This window comes from Tamandua tetradactyla, chromosome 3 (genome assembly GCF_023851605.1).
Source record: "Tamandua tetradactyla isolate mTamTet1 chromosome 3, mTamTet1.pri, whole genome shotgun sequence".
NCBI lineage: Eukaryota > Metazoa > Chordata > Mammalia > Pilosa > Myrmecophagidae > Tamandua > Tamandua tetradactyla.
The window spans coordinates 47,966,971-47,987,038 of record NC_135329.1 but is presented as its reverse complement, the minus strand read 5'-3'; the positions used below and the strand labels follow the sequence as shown (position 1 = coordinate 47,987,038).

Below are 20,068 nucleotides of genomic sequence, written 5' to 3'. Positions count from 1 at the left end.
TTATTTCAATTCTTATTTTTTGCCCCTTGTGCACTATTATATAGACCAGAAAAGCCATGTTTAAATTCTGATCCAATCTTGGGGGGATAGACATATTGTTTAGGGTGAAAACCTTCAACTGGATTATTTCTATGGAGACTGACCCTCTCAATTGTGGCTATGACCATTTGGTTGGACTGCTTCCATGGAGATGTGACACACTCAATTGTAGGTGAGGCCTTTTGATTAGATGGAGATGTGATTCCACCCATTCAAGGTAGGTCTTGATTAGTTTACTAGAGTCCTTTAAAAGAGGAAACATTTTGGAGAAACCTCAAATGCAGACACAGATGTTTGGAAGTGCAAAAGCGCAGGAGATGCCAGTTGCTTCAGAGCTGATAGAGATGTAGAAATTTGAAGATGCTTGGAATGCTGACAGAGACAGCATATGCCTAAACACAGATGTTTAAAGATGCAGAGCCCAGTAGACATCAACATGTGTCTTCCCATGAGATGCTAAGTAAGCCAGAACCCAGAGCTGTGTCCCAGAAGAACTAGGCCCACAGATGTTTAGAAAGGAAACCACTGGCACCAGAAGCTGGAAGCAACAGAACAGGGAACAAGGATCAGCAAACACCAATCATGTGCCTTCCCTTGTGATAGATATTGGCCTTTCTTGAGTCAAGGTATCTCTCTTTGGTTGCCTTAGTTTGGACATTTTTACAGCCTTAGAACTATTAACTTGTAACTTAACAAATTTCCTTTTTAAAAACCATCCCATCTCTGGTATATTGCATTCCAGGAGTATTAGCAAACTAATTCATACCTCTTCTAGAATTAACCTATGTCCTAACCAATGTTTTTCAAACAGTGGGTCATGACCTATTGGTGGCTTGCAACCAAATTTTTCAAATAAATTAAATCCAAATAAAACACAGTGTGCTCCATCTGGTAAGGGCAAGAACTGTTTCATTCTTTCTTTTTTTCTCTTTTACCATTCATATGCATATGTTTGAACAAGTAATGATAAAAAAGTATCTTTTTTCCTGTGGAGCACAGTCAAAAACATTTGAAAGCCTACCATCCAATCTAAGGTAAATCATACTGCTTTTACATAGATGTCCAACAAATGCTTGCTAAATGAATAAATTAATGAATCAATGAACGCTTCTAGTTCAGTATTTATAAACTGAGTGAGGTCATTTTGTAAGTTAAGGTTTGCTGTTAGGCTACTTATTTGACTTTTTTGGGATTGGGTAAAATAAGGAAAACTGAGGATATTTATGTGCAAAGCAAAGCAAGGCAAAATAAAATATGTGCAAATACACAAATATTAAACACCACTGTCTTACCCCTACGCCCAGGATATACATGAGGATAGTATTCATAATAAAGATCTGGCTTATCTAGATTTCCAAAGGGTTCAAATTCCATTTCAGCATTCTGGAAAAGGCCCAATTTCACCAGTAGTGCCAGCCTCACGAACCAAAGCTAAAAACACAAATGTGAATGAAATAATAGATTATTTACATATATTAAATTCAGAAATTCCTGTTCCCTACAAGCGGATATTAGAGCTTGATTCTTTTATTTTATTTTATTTTTTTAAATACTAAAAAACACAAAGCAAATGCAAACATTCCTATTTTGATCATTCTATTCTATAAATATAATCAGTAATTCACAATATCATCACATAATTGCATATTCATCATCATAATCATTTCTTGGAACATTTGCATCTATTCAGAAAAAGAAATAAATGAAAACAGAAAAAAAATGTAAACATACTATAGCCCTTACCACTCCCTTTCATTGATCACTAGCATTTCAAACTAAATTTATTTTAACATTTGTTCCCCCTAATATTCATTTTTATTCAATATGTTCTACTCCTCTGTTGACAAGGTAGATAAAAGGAGCATCAGACACAAAGTTTTCTTAATAAAAAGTCCTGGCCCATGCACTTCCCACCTCCCCTCCCCCCCCCCCCCAAATTCAACAAATGGTGCTGTAATAATGGGATAGTCACATGGAAAAAAGAATGAAATGTGACCTCCACCATACAGCATACAAAAAAAAAAAGGTTAAACTAACTTTCTTTCTTTGTACACGTGCATAGTTACATTTTATGAACATACCCTTGTGCTTGATAATAATAATGATGTAAATGATTTTACTTGATTCAATGTAATTCAACAAATACTTTTTGAGCAGAATATGTGTGCAAAGCACTGTGGTAGGTATTATGGAGATAAAAGGATCCAATTCCTTCCTAAAAGGAGTATATAATCTAGTGGAGAGTGCGGAGGTGATGGAGAGAGGAGATAAGGCTACAAAAATAAATGAAGAAGAGAGATTATAATAGGTTGAAGGAAGGCTGAACAAGGAAGATCAGGAATGGACTATAAATTAAGCAGAGTTTGAGGAAGACATTGAAGGATAATTAGAATTTCAGTAGGCAGGGACTAGAAGAGACTGAGAGAGGGCTTACTAGGTACAGGAAATGGTATAAACAAAAGCACAGAAAAGTGGAAAGTATGCAATGTATGAAGATAGTAAGCTATCCCAGTGGCCAGAATAAAAAGCACATTTAGGAAAATGATGAAAATTAAACTTAGAGAGGTATAGAATGAGAGACTTAGAATGACCTAATCCAATCTTTTCCCTTTACTGATGAGGAAAATGAGGTTAAAAAGAAGTGAGTGTTTAAGATCACATGGTAATAATTAAAAGATGGGAATTACGTTGAGTCTAATACTCTTTTCATTGTATCACAGTTTTTATGGCCATGTTGTAGTAGGCTCTGGGTACAAGATGGGGAAATTAAATTTAGTTTGGTAGGCAACGGGAAGAGAGGTGATCAAAACTCTGCTTTAAGATTACTCTGGAAGCAGTTTATTAAAGAGATGTGAATAAACAAACAGACTTGAGATAAGTTCACACAGAAGGCTAAAGCAACGTTCCAATGAGGGCCTGAACTATGGGTAGCAATAGGTTTGAGACATATGGAAGATAAATAATCTAAGTCTTGGCAAACCAATGGATGCAGATGTGAACAAGAAGGAAATATCTTCCCTATACATAGTCACTTCTTGATGGGAAAAGATGAAAGAAAAAGGGAGTATGACTGATATAAATCATCAGATCTCCCCAGAGTTATTCCTTCCAAGAGATTTTTACTGTTTTGGAGTATCTGATGATTCACCTGTAAGTTAGAATAAAAGTGAAAAACTCAATGGAAAGGAAAAATTTAAGGACTTTTATAGCTCTTCCTTCCCATCAGAGGAGTTTCCTTTTTTTCACAACTCTCTTTTGTGTGTTCTATTTTTTTTTAATGTAAGAGCAAGTGATTCTATTATACCGGGGTGTCATGGTCGGATTCATGTGTCAACTTGGCCAGGTGGTGGTACCCATTTGTCAGGTTAGGTAAATGCTGGACTGTCTGTTGCTATGAGAACATTTCATGGGCTTTTAAGTCATGTTGGCTGCATTCACAGCTGACTGCATTTGTAATCAGCTAAGGGGAGTGTCTTCTGCAATGAGTGATGCTTAATCTAATCACTGGAAGGCTTTTAAGGAGGATTCAGAAGAGATAGTTACTCTTCCTGCTTTGGCCAGTCAGCCTATCTTGAGAGTTCGTTGAGGACCTTTATCAGAGCTGCCAGCTTGCAGCCTGCCCTACAGAACTTGGACTCTTTATACCCATGGTTACATGAGACACTTATAAATTTTATATTTGTGGATATCTCCTGCTGATTCTGCTTCTCTAGAGAACCCTAACTAATATACAGGGATAGCAGACACATGGCATATACACCATCACTCCCTTGTGACAGGCATAACTAAGTGATCATGCAAAGCTTTTCTACTAGGCCTAGACACGTCAAAGAATCCTTCATAACCTAGCAGTCATTACCAATTGAAACCTATCTGCCATCCTTCTATCATGTTTGGTCTTTATTGTGTAGGTCAAATGCTGAGCACCTTGTGAATGAACTTTTGGGATGCACAGTATTTACTTCAGAATGAGATAGAGTGAGAATTTCAATTCACACCAGTATAATATATAAAGTATAATTAGGAAAGTATGAACTAGAGTAATTTCATATTGGGATTAAATTCAGAATATGAAAATCCATCTTTTTATTCCAAAATTGTTCTTATTGGCATGAAAGAATCATGATCCCTTTCACACTCCCAAATTATGACAAGCCAAATAAAATACATCAACCAAAAGATGTTCTACCTGCAACGAATCTGTTGTATGACTGGTAGGCAGCCCACTCTTGCCATAGCCTTGACCATGGGCTGTAAGAAGGCGTCCACACAGATCAACTGCTGCTCTCCAGTTTTTGCTGTTCTGTAAGAAATGATGGAAAAAGTAATCAAAAAAACACCAGAGCCACTAAAATATACAGGTGCTTGCTTTGCCAGAAGCATCTTTATCTAGCCATTAGTAATAATGACAAGGTCAGTCAGCTGACCAGTACAAAGGAAGAATGTCATTTATCAGTGTTGCATGTGTAATTAGGCAACAAGGGGAGCCAAGCATGAGATACAGTTCAAGAGGATTAGATAAAAAAAAAATTAGTTTAACAACTAATAGAATAGAAGGAGGAGGCTCCTTATTGGAGAGTCCTCCACACCTTCCTTAAATCTATAACACTGCTTTCCTTCTTTAGCTAGATAATTTTATCTTGTGATTTCTGTCAATTTATAATCAGTAATTTAATTTTCTGCTATGTGTAATGTTCTATTTTGCTAGCTGCCAGAATGCAAGATACCAGAAACAGAATGGCTTTTAAAAAGGAGAATTTAATATGTACTAAGAAATGATGAATATGCAACTATGTGATGTTATTAAGAATTTACTGATTGTACATGTAGAATGGAATGATTTCTAATTGTTTTGTTAATTCTTTTTTTAATTAATAAAAAAAAAAACCAAAAAAAAAAGGGAGAATTTAATAAACTGTTAGTTTACAGTTCTAAGGCAAGGAAATGTCCCAATTAAAACAAGTCTATAGGAATGTCCAGTCTAAGGCATCCAGGGAAAGATACCTTGGTTCAAGTAGGCAGATGAAGTTCAGGGTTTCTCTCTCAGCTGGAAGGGCACATGGCGAACACAGTCAGTTTCTCTCTCATCTGGAAAGGCATGTGGTGAACACAGTCAGGGCTTCTCTCTCATTTGGAAGGGAGTGTGGCGAACACAGCATCATCTGCTATAGCTTCTTCTCCTGGCTTCCTGTTTCATGAAGCTCCCTGGGAGGCATTTTCCTTCTTCATCTCCAAAGGTTGCTGGCTGGTTCTTCTGCTTCTCACGGCTATGTCGTTCTTCTCTGCTCTTTCTGAATCTCTAGCTTTCTCCAAAATGTTTCCTCTTTTATAGGATTCCAGTAAACTAATCAAGACCCACCAAATGGGTGGGTCTCAACCTAATCCAGCTTAACAACCATTCTTGACTAAATCACATCTCCAGGAAGATGATCTAATTACAGTTTCAAACCTACAATACTGAATAGGGATTAGAAGAAACGGCTTCCTTTACAAAATGGGATTAGGATTAAAACATGGCTTTTCTAGGGTATATACATCTTTTCAAACAACACGGGTAGTATATTTATTTGTAAGATTTGCATGTGACTATAAAATAAGTGTTTTTATATGTTTAACAAATGTATCAATATAAAAAAACAGTGTGATGTTGTAGGTCAGTCTTTTAATACATAGCATACTTTCAGATTACTTCATTTTAAAACTTGAACCATGGAAAGCCTACCTGATATTGGCATACTGGGGTTCATTATCTTAGACTTTCTTGTGTTGTTTACCTTTGGTCTTATGCATAAAAAAGGAGGGCTAAAAAACCAAACAAACAAACAAAAAAAGGGGGGCTATTAGGCAAATGAATGGGAAAATATTACCAGAGAGGAATTTTTAAACTCTCTAAGGAGCTAAAAGTAGATGTTCAATGTATCTTTGCCCTATAAAATAGACAGTCTTAAAAAAAATATGCTTATTGCGATAGCTTCATGCACCACACAGTCCATCTGAAGTGTACAATCAACATAGTTGTGTATTCATCAACATAATCATTTTTAGAACATCTATATCACTCCAGAAAAAGAAATAGAAACAAAAACCCTATATATCCCATACCTATTTCCCCTCCCTCTCATTGACTACTAATATTGCAATACACCCATTTTTTTAAAATCCCTTATCTCCCCCTATTATTATTTATTTTTTTGTCCTTATTTTTTCACTCATCTGTCCATACACTGAAATTCAACTGAAAGGGAGTGTAAGCCACTAGGTTTTCACAATCACATTGTCATATTGTAAAAGCTAGTTATACAGTCTAGACACTCTTTTTGAATACTTTAAATGCACTCATTTATATAGTGAGTCAACAAATATGTTTTCAGTCCCTCCTATGTGGTAGAGATAGTTAAAGGCTCTATGGAAACAGTGGTGAATGAAAAGTTAAATTCCTGTACTCAAGCTTATATTTAGCAAGGAAGAAAGACTCTAAAAAATGTTTAATTAAATAACTATTGTGGGGTGGTACACTGGTGGCTCAGTGGCAGAATTCTCGCCTGCTGTAATGGAGACCTGGGTTTGATTCCCGGAGCCTGCCCATGTTAAAAAAAAAAAACACTATTGTGAGCCATTGACTGCACACTATGTATGGAGTGTTTTTATGTCAAGAATGTTTACATGTTTGTATGTTGTTTTTATAATAAAAATATTAAAATAAAAAAATTAATGAAACGTGGAATCTTGAATACGGTATCTTGCTGGTTTGTAGAGGTTAGTGCGATGCCCTGATATGTCCCAGAGTAACTTGGGCAGAGAATAAAAAAATATTTGAAAGGAAGGATGCAATATTCAATTTCACCACCTGGGGAATTCCTGACACTCATGCAAGCAGTGAGGACAACCAATCCAATAGGCTGAGTCCTCAATCTTGGAGCTTGCCCCTATGAAGCTTATTTCTGCAAAGGAGAAACTAAGCCTATGATAATTATCCTAAGAGTCATCCCCAGAGAACATATTTTGTTGCTCAAATGTGGCTTCTCTCTCTCCAAGCCAATTTGGCAGGTGAACTCACTGTCCTTCCCACTATATCGTACACGACTTCCAGGAGTGTAAATCACCCTGGCAATGTGGGACCTGACTCCCAGGGATGAGGTGAAACCTGATACGGGAATGAGAAAGCCTTCTTGACCAAAACGGGGAAGAGAGAAATGAGACAAAATAGTCTTAGTGGCCGAGAGATTTCAAACAGAGTTAGAGGTTATCTTGGAGGTTATTCTTATGCATTATATAGATACTCCTTTTTAGCTTATGGTGTATTGGAGTGGCTAGAGGAAAGTACCTGAAACGGTTCAACTGTGTTCCAGTAGTCTTGATTCTGCAAAATGATTATATAACCATATAGCTTTTACAATGTGACTATGTGATTGTGAAAACCTTGTGTCTAATGCTCCCTTTATACTGGGTATGGACAGATGAGTAAAAAAAATAAGGATAAAAAATAAATAAATAATAGGGGAAGATAAAGGGTAAAAGTTGGGGAAACTGAAATACTGTGGGTCAGTGGGAGAGAGGGGTATAAGGGGTATAGGATGTTTGAATTCTTTTTTCTTCTTTTTATTTCCTTTTTTTTTTGGAGTGATGCAAATGTTCTAAAACTGATCATGGTAAAGAATATATGTGATGAAATTGTGAGTCACTGATTGTATACGGTTGGACTATATGTATGCTGATATTTCTCAATAAAAACATAAAAAAAAAGTAGAGATAGTTCCTATATATCAGCTCACCCATATACTCTTATTATCTATATTGCACAATGGTACGGTATATTTGTTATAACTGATGAAGCAACATTAATACACTATTATTATTAACCAGTTGAATGCTTTATATTAGCTTTCATTCTTTCTGTTATACTGTTATATGCCTTTTGAAAAAGGTGTAATGTTTCCACCAATATAGTGTGATACACAATAGTTCCACTACCCTAAAATGGTCCTCTGCTCCAACAATTCATCCTATTGTGGTACCACTGAATACCTGGCAAATACTGAACTTTTTAGGTGTCTCTATAGTTTTGCCTTTACAGAATGTCATATAGTTGGAATCAAACAATATGTGACTTTTTCAGAAGGGTTTTTTACATGTAGCAATATGCATTTAAGGTTCCTTCATTTCCTTTCATGCTCGATAACTACAATTTTTAAAAAATTTTATTAATTAAAAAAAAATTACAAGAAACAAACATTCCCAACACATACACTCAGCAATTCACAATATCATCACATAATTGCATATTCATCATCATGATCATATCCCATAACATTAGCATCAATTCAGAAAAAGAAATAAAAAGACAACAGAAAAATATAACAAACAGAAAAAAAAAAAATTTTACAGGCCATACCCCTTACTGATCCCTTTCATTGATCACTAGCATTTCAAACTAAATTTATTTTAACATTTGTTCCCCCTATTATTTATTTTTATTCCATATGTTCCTCTCATCTGTTGACAGGGTAGATAAAAGGAGCATCAGACACAAGATTTTCACAATCACACAGTCACACTGTGAAAGTTATATCATTATATAATCATCATCAAGAAACATGGCTACTGGAACACAGCTCAACATTTTCAGGCAGTTCCCTCCAGCCTCTCCATTACATCTTGGATAACAAGGTGATATCTACTTAATGCATAAGAATAACCTCCAGGATAACCTCTCGACTCTGTGTGGAATCTCTCAGCCATTGACACTTTGTCTCATTTCACTCTTCTCCCTTTTGGTCGAGAAGGTTTTCTCAATCGCTTGATGCTGGGTCTCAGCTCATTCTAGAGTTTTTCTCAATCCCTTGATGCTGAATCTCAGCTCATTCTGGGATTTCTGTCCCACGCTGCCAGGAAGAGCCACACCCCTGGTAGTCATGTCCTATGTAGACAGGGGGAGGGTGGTGAGTCTGCTTGCTGTGTTGGCTGGAGAGAGAGGCCACATCTGAGCAACAAAAGAGGTTCTCTTGGGGGTGACTCTTAGGCTTAATTTTAAGTAGGCTTGACCTATTGCCTGTGGGGTTAAGTTTCATATGAACAAACCCCAAGACTGGGGGCTCGGCCTATAGCTTTGGTTGTCCATACTGCTTTTGAGAATATCAAGAATTCAACTTGGGGAAGTTGAGTTTTCCCCTGTTCTCATCCCCTTCGGGGACTTTGCAAATATTTTTCCACTCACTGATCAAATCACTCTGGGATTCATCAGGGCATCACCTGGACAAACCAACCAAAATCTCATGTCCTATACAAAGTTCCATGTACTTAAGGTGTTCAATCAACTATCTACATAAGTTATATTAGGAGATGCACTAGTCAAAGTATAGATTTGTACCAAATAAACATTTTTTTTTCTTTAGTCTAACTCATTAGTGAAATTTTAAAATATTAAGTACCATCTATTTTCAGCACACTGCAGTAATGACATTCTTTTGTTCTTCCTCATGCAAAAACATTTTTAAAATTTGTACATTTAGTCACTATCATAATACACTCTAGGCATTCCTAGACTACACCATCTCAATCTTTATCGTCTATCTTTCTTTGTGATTTAATTTATGCCCCAGGCCTCCTCCCTCTATCATTCTCATACGCAGCTTCATTCAGTGTTTTAACATAATTGTATTACAGTTAGGTAATATTGTGCTGTCCATTTCTGAGTTTTTATATTCAGTCCTGTTGCACAATCTGTATCCCTTCAGCTCCAATTACCCAATATCTCATCCTATTTCTATCTCCTGATGGTCTCTGTTACCAAGGAAATATTCCAAGATTATTCACTAATGTCAGTTCATATCAGTGAGACTATACAGTATTTGTCCTTTTGTTTCTGGCTAATCACACTCAGCATAATGTCCTTAAGGTCCATTCATGTTGTTACATACTTCATAACTTTATTCTGTTTTACAGCTGCGTAATATTCCATCTTATGTAAATGCCACAGTTTGCTTAGCTAACTGTCTGTTGATGGACATTTTGGCTGTTTCCATCTCTTGGTAAATGTTAATAATGCTGCTATAAACATTGGTGTGTAAATGTCCATTTGTGTCCTTGGCCTCGTGTCCTTTGAGTAGAGACAGCATATAGATGGGTCCTGTTTTTTAATCCATTCTGCCAGACTATGTCTTTTGATTGGAGAGTTTAATCCATTACCATTCAGTGTTATTACTGCATGGGTAGTACTTTCTTCTACTATTTTGCCTTCTGGATTTTATATGTCATATCTAATTTTCCTTCTTTTTACCTTTACTCATAGTCTTCCTTTCTACACTCTTCTCCACACCTCTCTCTTCTGTCTTTGTATCTGTCTCTAGTGTTCCCTTCAGTATTTCTTGCAGAGCTGGTCTCTTGGTCACAAATTCTCTCAGTGATTTTTTGTCTGAAAATGTCTTAATTTCTCCCTCATTTTTGAAGGACAGTTTTGCTGGATATAGAATTCTTGGTTGGCAGTTTTTCTCTTTTAATAATTTAAATATATTATCCCATTGTCTTCTTGCCTCCATGGTTTCTGCTGAGAGATCTGCACATAGTCTTATTGGGCTTCCCTTGTATGTGATGGATTGCTTTTCTCTTGCTGCTTTCAAGATCCTCTCTTTCTCTTTGACCTCTGACATTCTGATTATTAAATGTCTTGGAGTATGTCTATTTGGATCTATTCTCTTTGGGGTACGCTGCACTTCTTGGATCTGTAATTTTAAGTCTTTCATAAGAGTTGGGAAATTTTCAGTGATAATTTCCTCCATTAGTTTTTCTCCTCCTTTTCCCTTCTCTTCTCCTTCTGGGACACCCACAACACGTATATTCATGAGCTTCATATTGTCTTTCAATTCCCTGAGTCCCCGCTCATATTTTTCCATTTTTTTCCCTATAGTTTCTGTTTCTTGTTGGATTTCAGATGTTTCGTCCTCCAGTTCAGAAATCCTATGTTCTGTCTCTCGAAATCTACCACTGTAGGTTTCCATTGTTTTTTTCATCTCTTCTACTGTGTCTTTTATTACCATAAGTTCTGTGATTTGTTTTTTCAGACTTTCAGTTTCTTATTTTTGTTCTTTCCTTGCCTTCTTTATATCCTCCCTCAATTCAATGATTTGGTTTTTAAAAAAATTTTTTTTATTAATTAAAAAAAATTAACTAACAAAACATTTAGAAATCATTCCATTCTACATACGCAATCAGTAATTCTTAATATCATCACATAGTTGCATATTCATCATTTCTTAGTACATTTGCATCGATTTAGAAAAAGAAATAAAAAGACAACAGAAAAAGAAATAAAACAATAATAGAGAGAAAAAATAAAAATAAAAAAAACTATACCTCACATGCAGCTTCATTCAATGTTGTAACATAATTACATAACAATTAGGTAGTACTGTGCTGTCCATTTCTGAGTTTTTGTATCCAGACCTGTTGCACAGTATGTATCCCTTCAGCTCCAATTACCCATTATCTTACCCTATTTCTATCTCCTGATGGTCTCTGTTACCAATGACATATTCCAAGGTTATTCACTAATGTCGGTTCATATCATTAGTTTTGATAATGATATGAACTTTAGTTTTTGCATATCAGCATAATGTTCTCTAGGTCCATCCATGTTATTACATGCTTCATAAGTTTATCTTGTCTTAGAGCTGCATAATATTCCATCGTATGTATATACCACAGTTTCTTTAGCCACTCGTCTGTTGATGGACATTTTGCCTGTTTCCATCTCTTTGCAATCGTAAATAATGCTGCTATAAACATTGGTGTGCAAATGTCCATTTGTGTCTTTGCCCTTAAGTCCTCTGAGTAGATACCTAGCAATGGTATTGCTGGGTCGTATGGCAATTCTATATTCAGCTTTTTGAGGAACCGCCAAACTGACTTCCACAGTGGTTGCACCATTTGACATTCCCACCAACAGTGGATAAGTGTGCCTCTTTCTCCACATCCTCTACAGCACTTGTCATTTTCTGTTTTGTTGATAATGGCCATTCTGGTGGGTGTGAGATGATATCTCATTGTGGTTTTGATTTGCATTTCTCTAATGGCCAGGGACATTGAGCATCTCTTCATATGCCTTTTGGCCATTTGTATTTCCTCTTCTGAGAGGTGTCTGTTCAAGTCTTTTTCCCATTTTGTAATTGGATTGGCTGTCTTTTTGTTGTTGAGTTGAACAATCTCTTTATAAATTCTGGATACTAGACCTTTATCTGATATGTCATTTCCAAATATTGTCTCCCATTGTGTAGGCTGTCTTTCTACTTTCTTGATGAAGTTCTTTGATGCACAAAAGTGTTTAATTTTGAGGAGCTTCCATTTATTTCTTTCTTTCTTCAGTGCTCTTGCTTTAGGTGTAAGGTCTATAAAACTGCCTCCAATTGTAAGATTCTTAAGATATCTCCCTACATTTTCCTCTAACTGTTTTATGATCTTAGACCTAATGTTTAGATCTTTGATCCATTTTGAGTTAACTTTTGTATAGGGTGTGAGATACGGGTCCTCTTTCATTCTTTTGCATATGGATATCCAGTTCTCTAGGCACCATTTATTGAAGAGACTGTTCTGTCCCAGGTGAGTTGGCTTGACTGCCTTATCAAAGATCAAATGTCCATAGATGAGAGGGTCTATATCTGAGCACTCTATTCGATTCCATTGGTCGATATATCTATCTTTATGCCAGTACCATGCTGTTTTGAGCACTGTGGCTTCATAATATGCCTTAAAGTCCGGCAGCATGATACCTCCAGCTTCGTTTTGATTTGGTTTTTGATGAGGTTTTCCATGTCTGTTCATACATTCTGAATTAATTGTTTCAGCTCCTATATGTCATTTGAATTGTTGGTTTGTTCCTTTGACTGGGCCATAGCTTCAATTTTCCTAATGTGATCTGTTATTTTTTGCTGGTGTCTAGGCATTTAATTACCTTAATTAGTTTATTCTGGAGATTGCTTTCACTTCTTTTATTTAGGGTTTTCTTGCTGGATGAATTTGTTGTCTATCTGTTCTTTGACATTCCGTTCAGCTTTATGTGGACCTCTAGCTTAAGTTTTGCTTAACAGAGGAGAATTTTTCAGTTCTTGTTTCTTGTCCTCCTTGTGTGTTGCCTTTTCCCCCCACACTTAGGAGGGTCTATTTAGATATTATAGACCCCAGCCAGATTTTCCCAGACCAAACTGGCCTCCTATCAGGAGGAAAGAGTCACCTGCGTCAGTTTTCCCTGAGGGTAAGACCAAGCAGGTTGAAAGACTTTCCTGTGAAGTCTCTGGACTCTGTTTTTCTTATCCTGCCCAGTATGTGGCGCTTGTCTGACTGCAGGTCCCACCAGGATAAGATGATGCGGTACCTTTAACTTTGACAGACTCTCCTGATGGGGGCATGGTGGAGACAGAGGAGAGGTTGTGGGCTGGTTTTAATGGCTTCAAATTACCAAGCCCTGGTGTTTGAATTCCTTGATGGGGGGATTCCACCTGGGCGGGGCTTCACCCCTCCCCTGGGGAAGGCACAAGTTCCAGATAAGCCCCCAAAAGAGCTCACTTCTGTCTATGCCTGGGGCAGTTGCAGCCTGAAAAGTCCTGCCGCTGTATCCAGAGGCAGTCAAGTCTTTGTAGATATACAGCCACAGAAACCTCTGTTTCCTTCTTTTTTTTCCCCCCCTTTTTCTGTCAGTCTTGCCTCCTTGGCGCTGGGGCAAGAATGAGCAACCTCTGCTTTGATCAGGTTCACCTAAGCTGGGGGCCTATTTTTAGTAGTCAGAATTTGTTAATTAGTTCCACAATTGGCGTTTGATTTTGCCCAGTCCCTGCTGCTGGTAAAGTCCTTTCCTTTCCCTCTGGGAAGCAACCTGAGGGGTAGAGGTGCTGGCTACCACAGCTTTGGGAACTCATGGTTCTGGGGGGTGCTCGCAGTCAGTCCAGCTGGTCCAGACTGGGGTATGCTGTGTGTCTGGTCACTATTGTGGCTCCGGGAGCTGTTCTGTACTGTTTCTGGTTATTTAGTAGTTGTTCTGGAGGACGAACTAAAACACGCTCGTTGTTAAGCCGCCATCTTGACCCAGAAGTTAACTACGATTTTTATTGCACCATTGTATGGATGTCTTACAGTTTATTTATGCCTTCACCTAATAAAGGCTTCTTAATGGCTTACAATTTTTACAATTACAAATAAGACTGCAATTAACAAACAAACAAACAAAAAAGAAATGATTTTGTGTGCTTGGAAAGCATTTCTCAAACAAGAGGTAGAGAGTATCAGGGAGTATGTAACTGGGCAATCTACATTAGTCTCAGGTGGGAGTGATGGTAATGGAAGTTTTTTTTTTCTTTTTTTTTACATGGGCAGGCACCGGGAATTGAACCTGGGTCCTCAGGCATGGCAGGCAAGCACTCTTACCTGCTGAGCCACCATGGCCCGCCCAGTAATGGAAGTTTTGTCAAGGTAATAGACATTTAGGCTAAGACCTGAAAAATGACGAGGAATAAGCTAGTTCAAGAAGGGGAGAAAGACTCTCTAGGCAGAGAGAACTGTATAAGTGAATGCTTGGAGGCATCTTAAAGAACAGAGTGCATTTGAAGAAGTGAAATAAATCCAGGATGACTGGGACAAGAAGCAGTGAAGACAGAGTGGTGACACAGGAGAATGAAAGTGTAGGCAGGGCCTCAGGCCATGGGAGAGATTTTGGATTTATCCTAAGGGCAATGGGTAACCACCGAAGGGTTTTAGGCAAGGAAGTGACATGATTAAATTAAAAATACATATTAGAATATGAGATACACCAATTTTGTATACTAACTCACTCATACACTGTTGTTTATTGGGCATCTTCTACAAACCAGGCAGAATCCTAAGCAGAAAGCATATGGAAAACATGGGTCCTGCTGTTGAAGAGCTTATGAAAGGAAAATTATTTTCAATTTTTTTCAGTAAAGTAGTCTGAAATCCCTTTATTTGGGATTCCCCTGGACACGAGCTAATTTAGACACTATAACTTCTGGAGAAGCAGCTGAAGAGTATACTGTAGTAAGGAGATGTAGGTTTTAACTTTTGTAAGAGCCACTTAAACTTGTCGGCTCAGTGTTATTTTGAATTTATAGAGCTGAGGTAATCTATTCCACCCCATTGATGTGAGGGCTAAATATAATAATATACATGAAAGCACTCAGTACAGTGCCAGTTATGAAGTAAACATTAAAAATGTTAACAATAGGGTGCACTGGTGGTTCAGTGGTAGAATGCCCACCTGCCATGCAAGAGACCCAGGTTTGACTCCCGGCCCATGCATACCCTCACTCCCCGTCCCAAATGTTAATAAGGTATTTTAAAAAATTTCAAAATTGGGCTTACATAAATTCTGCCTCTTCCTCCCTATTAGTTTGAATTAATGATTAAAAAAATAATAATGTTGTCAGCTAGGATTAATACCAGCTCCTCATAGAAATACCTTTCACATTTTTCCTTTTCTGTTTTTATCTTTTGAACGCGTGCATGGGCATGTGTGTGCTAATGAAGTCATAACATATAAGGATAAAACACTGGTAAGGGGTTAGGAACTTTGGGACAACTCTAGCTCTATTACTAATTAGCAGTGTAACGTTATACAAGTCACTAACTTTTCCTGGGTTTCAGTCTCTCTTCATCTAGCAAATGAAATAATCTTCTGAAACTACCTTCACATAATTTCTCTAGCCTAAATCCAGTGGAATAGTCATGTTGTATAGTAAAAATGGCTATATATACTCTCTTTGAATTGCAAATGTGAAAAAGTGAGAGTGAAAGATTTATCCGCCAAGGACAAACCAGTTTTATATATATATATATATATATATGTAACCAGATCCTATAGCAATGGGCAAGTAATTATCCTTCTCTTCCCTGATTCTCTATGCTAAATATCTCTAGCCTTTCCTTTTAGTGGCATCTCATCTAAACAGAAGTTAGGATATCTTCCCTAAAAAAATTTCTCTTACGCTGAAATCTAAAACATATTTCCTCCTAGCAGAAGTCCCTGCATGAAAGAAAAGTATGGTGTGTCAAAGCAGCAATGAGTTAAGGCCAGTGCAGCAAGAGTGGAACACACTGAGAGTTGGGGTGGCATAAAGCTGACAAAGTTGGTAAGGGATGGACAATGCAGGCCTCTGTAGGCCTTCTAAAAGTAATGGAAAGCAGGGGGTGATATGTTCATAATTACATTTTTTTTTCTGATGGGATAATTACTGATTGTTTTTTAACTTGATTGCTGATTTTTAAAAAGTAGTTTAATTGAGATATAGTCATATACCATACAATCCATCCAAACTGCACAATCAATGGTATACACGCAATTTAGTATATTCAGAGTTGTGCAATCATCACCACAATTTTCAAACATTTTCATTAATCCAAAAAGAAAAACCTCATACTTCTTAGCAGTCATCTTTGAATCCCTCCATCCTTCCCCAGCCCTACATAACAACTAATCTAGCTCTGTCTCTATAGATTTATTTATACTTATATTTTATATAACTGGAATCATATAATATGCAGTCTTTTTAGTTTCTTTCATTTAGCATGTTTTTTTAAATTATTTTTTTTTAATCAGAGAAGTTGTAAGTTTACTGAAAAGGCATGTAAAAAATACATTACCATAACCTTCCCCAACTGTTGACACCTTGCATTAGTGTGATTATCTTAGCTACAGTTAATGAAAGTATTTTAAAGAAAGTGTTAACTATGTCCACCACTTACATTAGGTGTATGTTTTTCCATATACTGCCCTAATATTAACACCTTATATTAATGTCATATATTTGTTATAATGCATGAAAGAAGAATTTTATTCTTATACTATTAACCCCAGTGCATTGTCCACAACAGGGTTCACTGTGTTATACAGTTCCATGTTTTATCTTATGACTTTCCTTCTGATAACATACGTGATGCCAAACTTTCCCTTTCAACCCATACACATATATAATTCAGAACTGTTAATTACACTCACAATAATATGCTACCATCACAAACCATTTCAGAACCTTTGCAATCAACCTGAATAGAAACGCTGCACAAATTAAGCATCAGCTCCCCATTATCCATCTTTATGTTCTGGAATCTAACTCAATGAATTTGCTTATTAGAATTAGTTTACATGAGTGAGATCATATAGTATTTGCCCTTTTGTGTCTGACTTATTTCAGTAGGGATAATGTCCTTAAGGTCCATCCATTTTGTTGCATGCACCAGCAATTCATTCCTTCTTACTGCTGAATAACATTCCACCACATGTATATACCACATTTTGTTTATCTATTCATTGGTTGAAGGACACTTGGGTTGCTTCCCTCTATTGGCAGTGATGAATAATGCTCCTATGAACATTGGTGTGCAAATGTCTGTTTGAGTCCCTGCTTTCAGTTTCTTTTGGGCACAGTATACATTTAATAGTGGGATTACCAAAACATATGGCAATTCTGTACTTAGCTTCCCGAGGAACTGCCAAACTGTCTGCCACAGCAACTGCACCATTCCCACCAGCAGTAAATAAGTGCTCCTATTTCTTTATTAATCCTCTGATGGTCTATATAATGTTGATGTTATATATAGTGATGTTGTCATATATGATGACAGTGGTAAATTGAAGTCTCCAGTTATTTCTGTAGAGATGATTCTCCCTTGAATTTTGCCAGTGTTCAACTTGTGTATTTGGGGCACCAGGGACAGGAACAAATATTAATGATTTTTGTTATTTCTTTTTGGTGGATTGCCCCTTTTATTACTATATAGTATCCTTCTTTGTCTCTCATAACAGTCTTGCATTTAAAGTGTATTTTTCTCAATATTAGTATAGCCACCCAGCTCTGTTCTGGCTACTGTTTGTACGGAATATCTTTTTCCAACCTTTCACTTACAATCTACTTGTGTCCTTGGGTCTAAGGTGAGTCTCCTATAGACAGCATATAAATGGATTATTTTTAAAAATTCCATTCAGCCAATCTGGGTCTTTTGATTGGGGAGTTTAGTCCATTAACATTCAATTTCATTATTGTATAGGCAGTACTTACTTCAACCATTTTATGCTTTGGCTTTTATGTCATATATCATATTTTTGTCTCTCTTTTTCTCCTTTTTGTTAACCCCACTGATACTCTTCATTTCTACACTCTCTTCCATGCACCTCTCTCTCCTGTCTCTTCCTTTCAGCCTGCAGAACTCCCTTTAGTATTTCTCGTAGGGCAGGTATCTTGTTGATGAAATCTCTCAGTTTCTGTTTATTTATGAGTATTTTAAACTCTCCATCATTTTTTAAAATGCAGTTTTATTGAGATATATTCACATAGCATAGAAACCACCTGAAGTATACAATCACTGGTTCACAGTATCATCCCATAGTTGTACATGCAGTCCCATGCATGCACAACTGAGAACATTTTCATCACCCCTGAAAAAAAAACAAAAATACAAAAGAAACCATAATCCTCCCATACTTCTTATCCTCCATACTACTGACTCATAGTTTTTGTGTGGTATATTTGATACTGTTGATGAAAGAGCATTAAAATATTACTGCTCCAGTACACAGTTTGTGGTAGATACATTTTTCCCCCATATATCCTTCTACTATAACTCCTTGTAACAGCAGAACTTTACGCATCTGCTATAGTTCATGAAAAAAAACTTATAAAAAATATTTGTACAGTTAATCACAGGCATTGTCTACTGCAAGCTTCACTGTGTTATACTTTCCCACATTTTAACCTCTAACTTTCCTCCTGGCGATATACATAAACTTTCCCTTTCTGCTACAGTCACACACCATCCAGTACTGTTAATTATTCCCATAATAATGCCCTACTATCATATCTGTCCATTTCCAAATGTTTACATTCAATCTAGTTAAACATTCTGCACACATAAAGCGACTGCTCCCATTTTTTAGTCTCATTCTATATCCTAGTGACCTATAGCCTTTATGTATATAACTTTACGTATTATAATTAGTTCACATTGAGTAAGATTGTAAAATATTTGTCCTTTAGTGTCTTACTTATTTCATTTAACAAAATGTCCTTAAGGTTCACCCATGTTGTCGCAGGCTTCAGGACCTCATTTCTTCTCACTGATGAATAATATTGCATCATATATATATATCTATATATATATACCACATTTTGTTTATCCAGTCATTTTTAATGGACAGTTGGATTGTTTCCATCTTTTGGCAACTGTCAATAATGCCACTATAAACATCGGTGTGCAAATATCTATTCACATTCCTGATTTCAGATCTTTCAGGTGTATACTGAGTAAGCGGGGATTGCCAGGTTGTAAGGCAACTCTATACTTACCTTCCTGAGGAACTGTCAAACTGTCCTCCATAGAGAATGTATCATTTTACATTCCCACCAGCAGTGAATAAGTGTTTCAATTTCTCTACATCCAATCCAAAACTTGTAACTGCTTGTTTAATAGAGGTCATTCTAGTATGTGTGAGATGATATTACATTCTGATTTTGATTTGTATTTCCATATTAGTAAAGTTGAGCATTTCTTCATGTGCTTCTTAGCCATCTACATTTCCTCTTTGGAGAAATGTCTGTTCATGTCCTTTTTTAAATTGGGTTATTTGACTTTTCAGTGGTTGAGCTGTAGGATTTCTTTATAATACTGGATATCAAACCCTTATCAGATATGTGGTTTTCAAATGTTTTCTCACATTGAGTTGGTTGTCTTTTCACCCTTTTGATAACGTCCTTTGAAGCAGTGAAGTATTCAATTTTGAGGAGTTCCCATTTATCTATTTTTTCTTTTGTTGCTTGTGTTTTGGGTGTAAAGTCTAAGAAACTAGTCTAGTAATATCGCCTATTACTAGATCTTGAAGATGTTTCCCTATATTTTCTTCTAGGAGTTTTATAGTACTGGCCCTTATATTTTGGTCTTTGATCCATCTTGAGTTAATTTTTGAATAGGGTGTGATACAGGAATCCTTTCTTTCCTTCTTTTGGTTATGGATATCCGGATCTCTCACTTCATTCTTCTT

The 20,068-nt window shown here is 36.7% G+C and overlaps 1 protein-coding gene across 6 annotated transcripts in view; it reads right to left on the bottom strand.

The window, feature by feature from the left end:
* TRAPPC12 (trafficking protein particle complex subunit 12) overlaps positions 1-20,068 on the bottom strand; it is a 186,796-nt gene that overhangs the window by 86,148 nt on the left and 80,580 nt on the right. For all 6 annotated transcript variants that reach the window (XM_077153078.1, XM_077153081.1, XM_077153082.1 and 3 more), the window contains 2 exons: positions 4,229-4,342; positions 1,332-1,470 (listed from right to left, as the gene is read on the bottom strand). In XM_077153078.1, the coding sequence (XP_077009193.1) occupies positions 1,332-1,470; positions 4,229-4,342 (253 nt within the window). The remainder of the gene's footprint in view (positions 1-1,331; positions 1,471-4,228; positions 4,343-20,068) is intronic.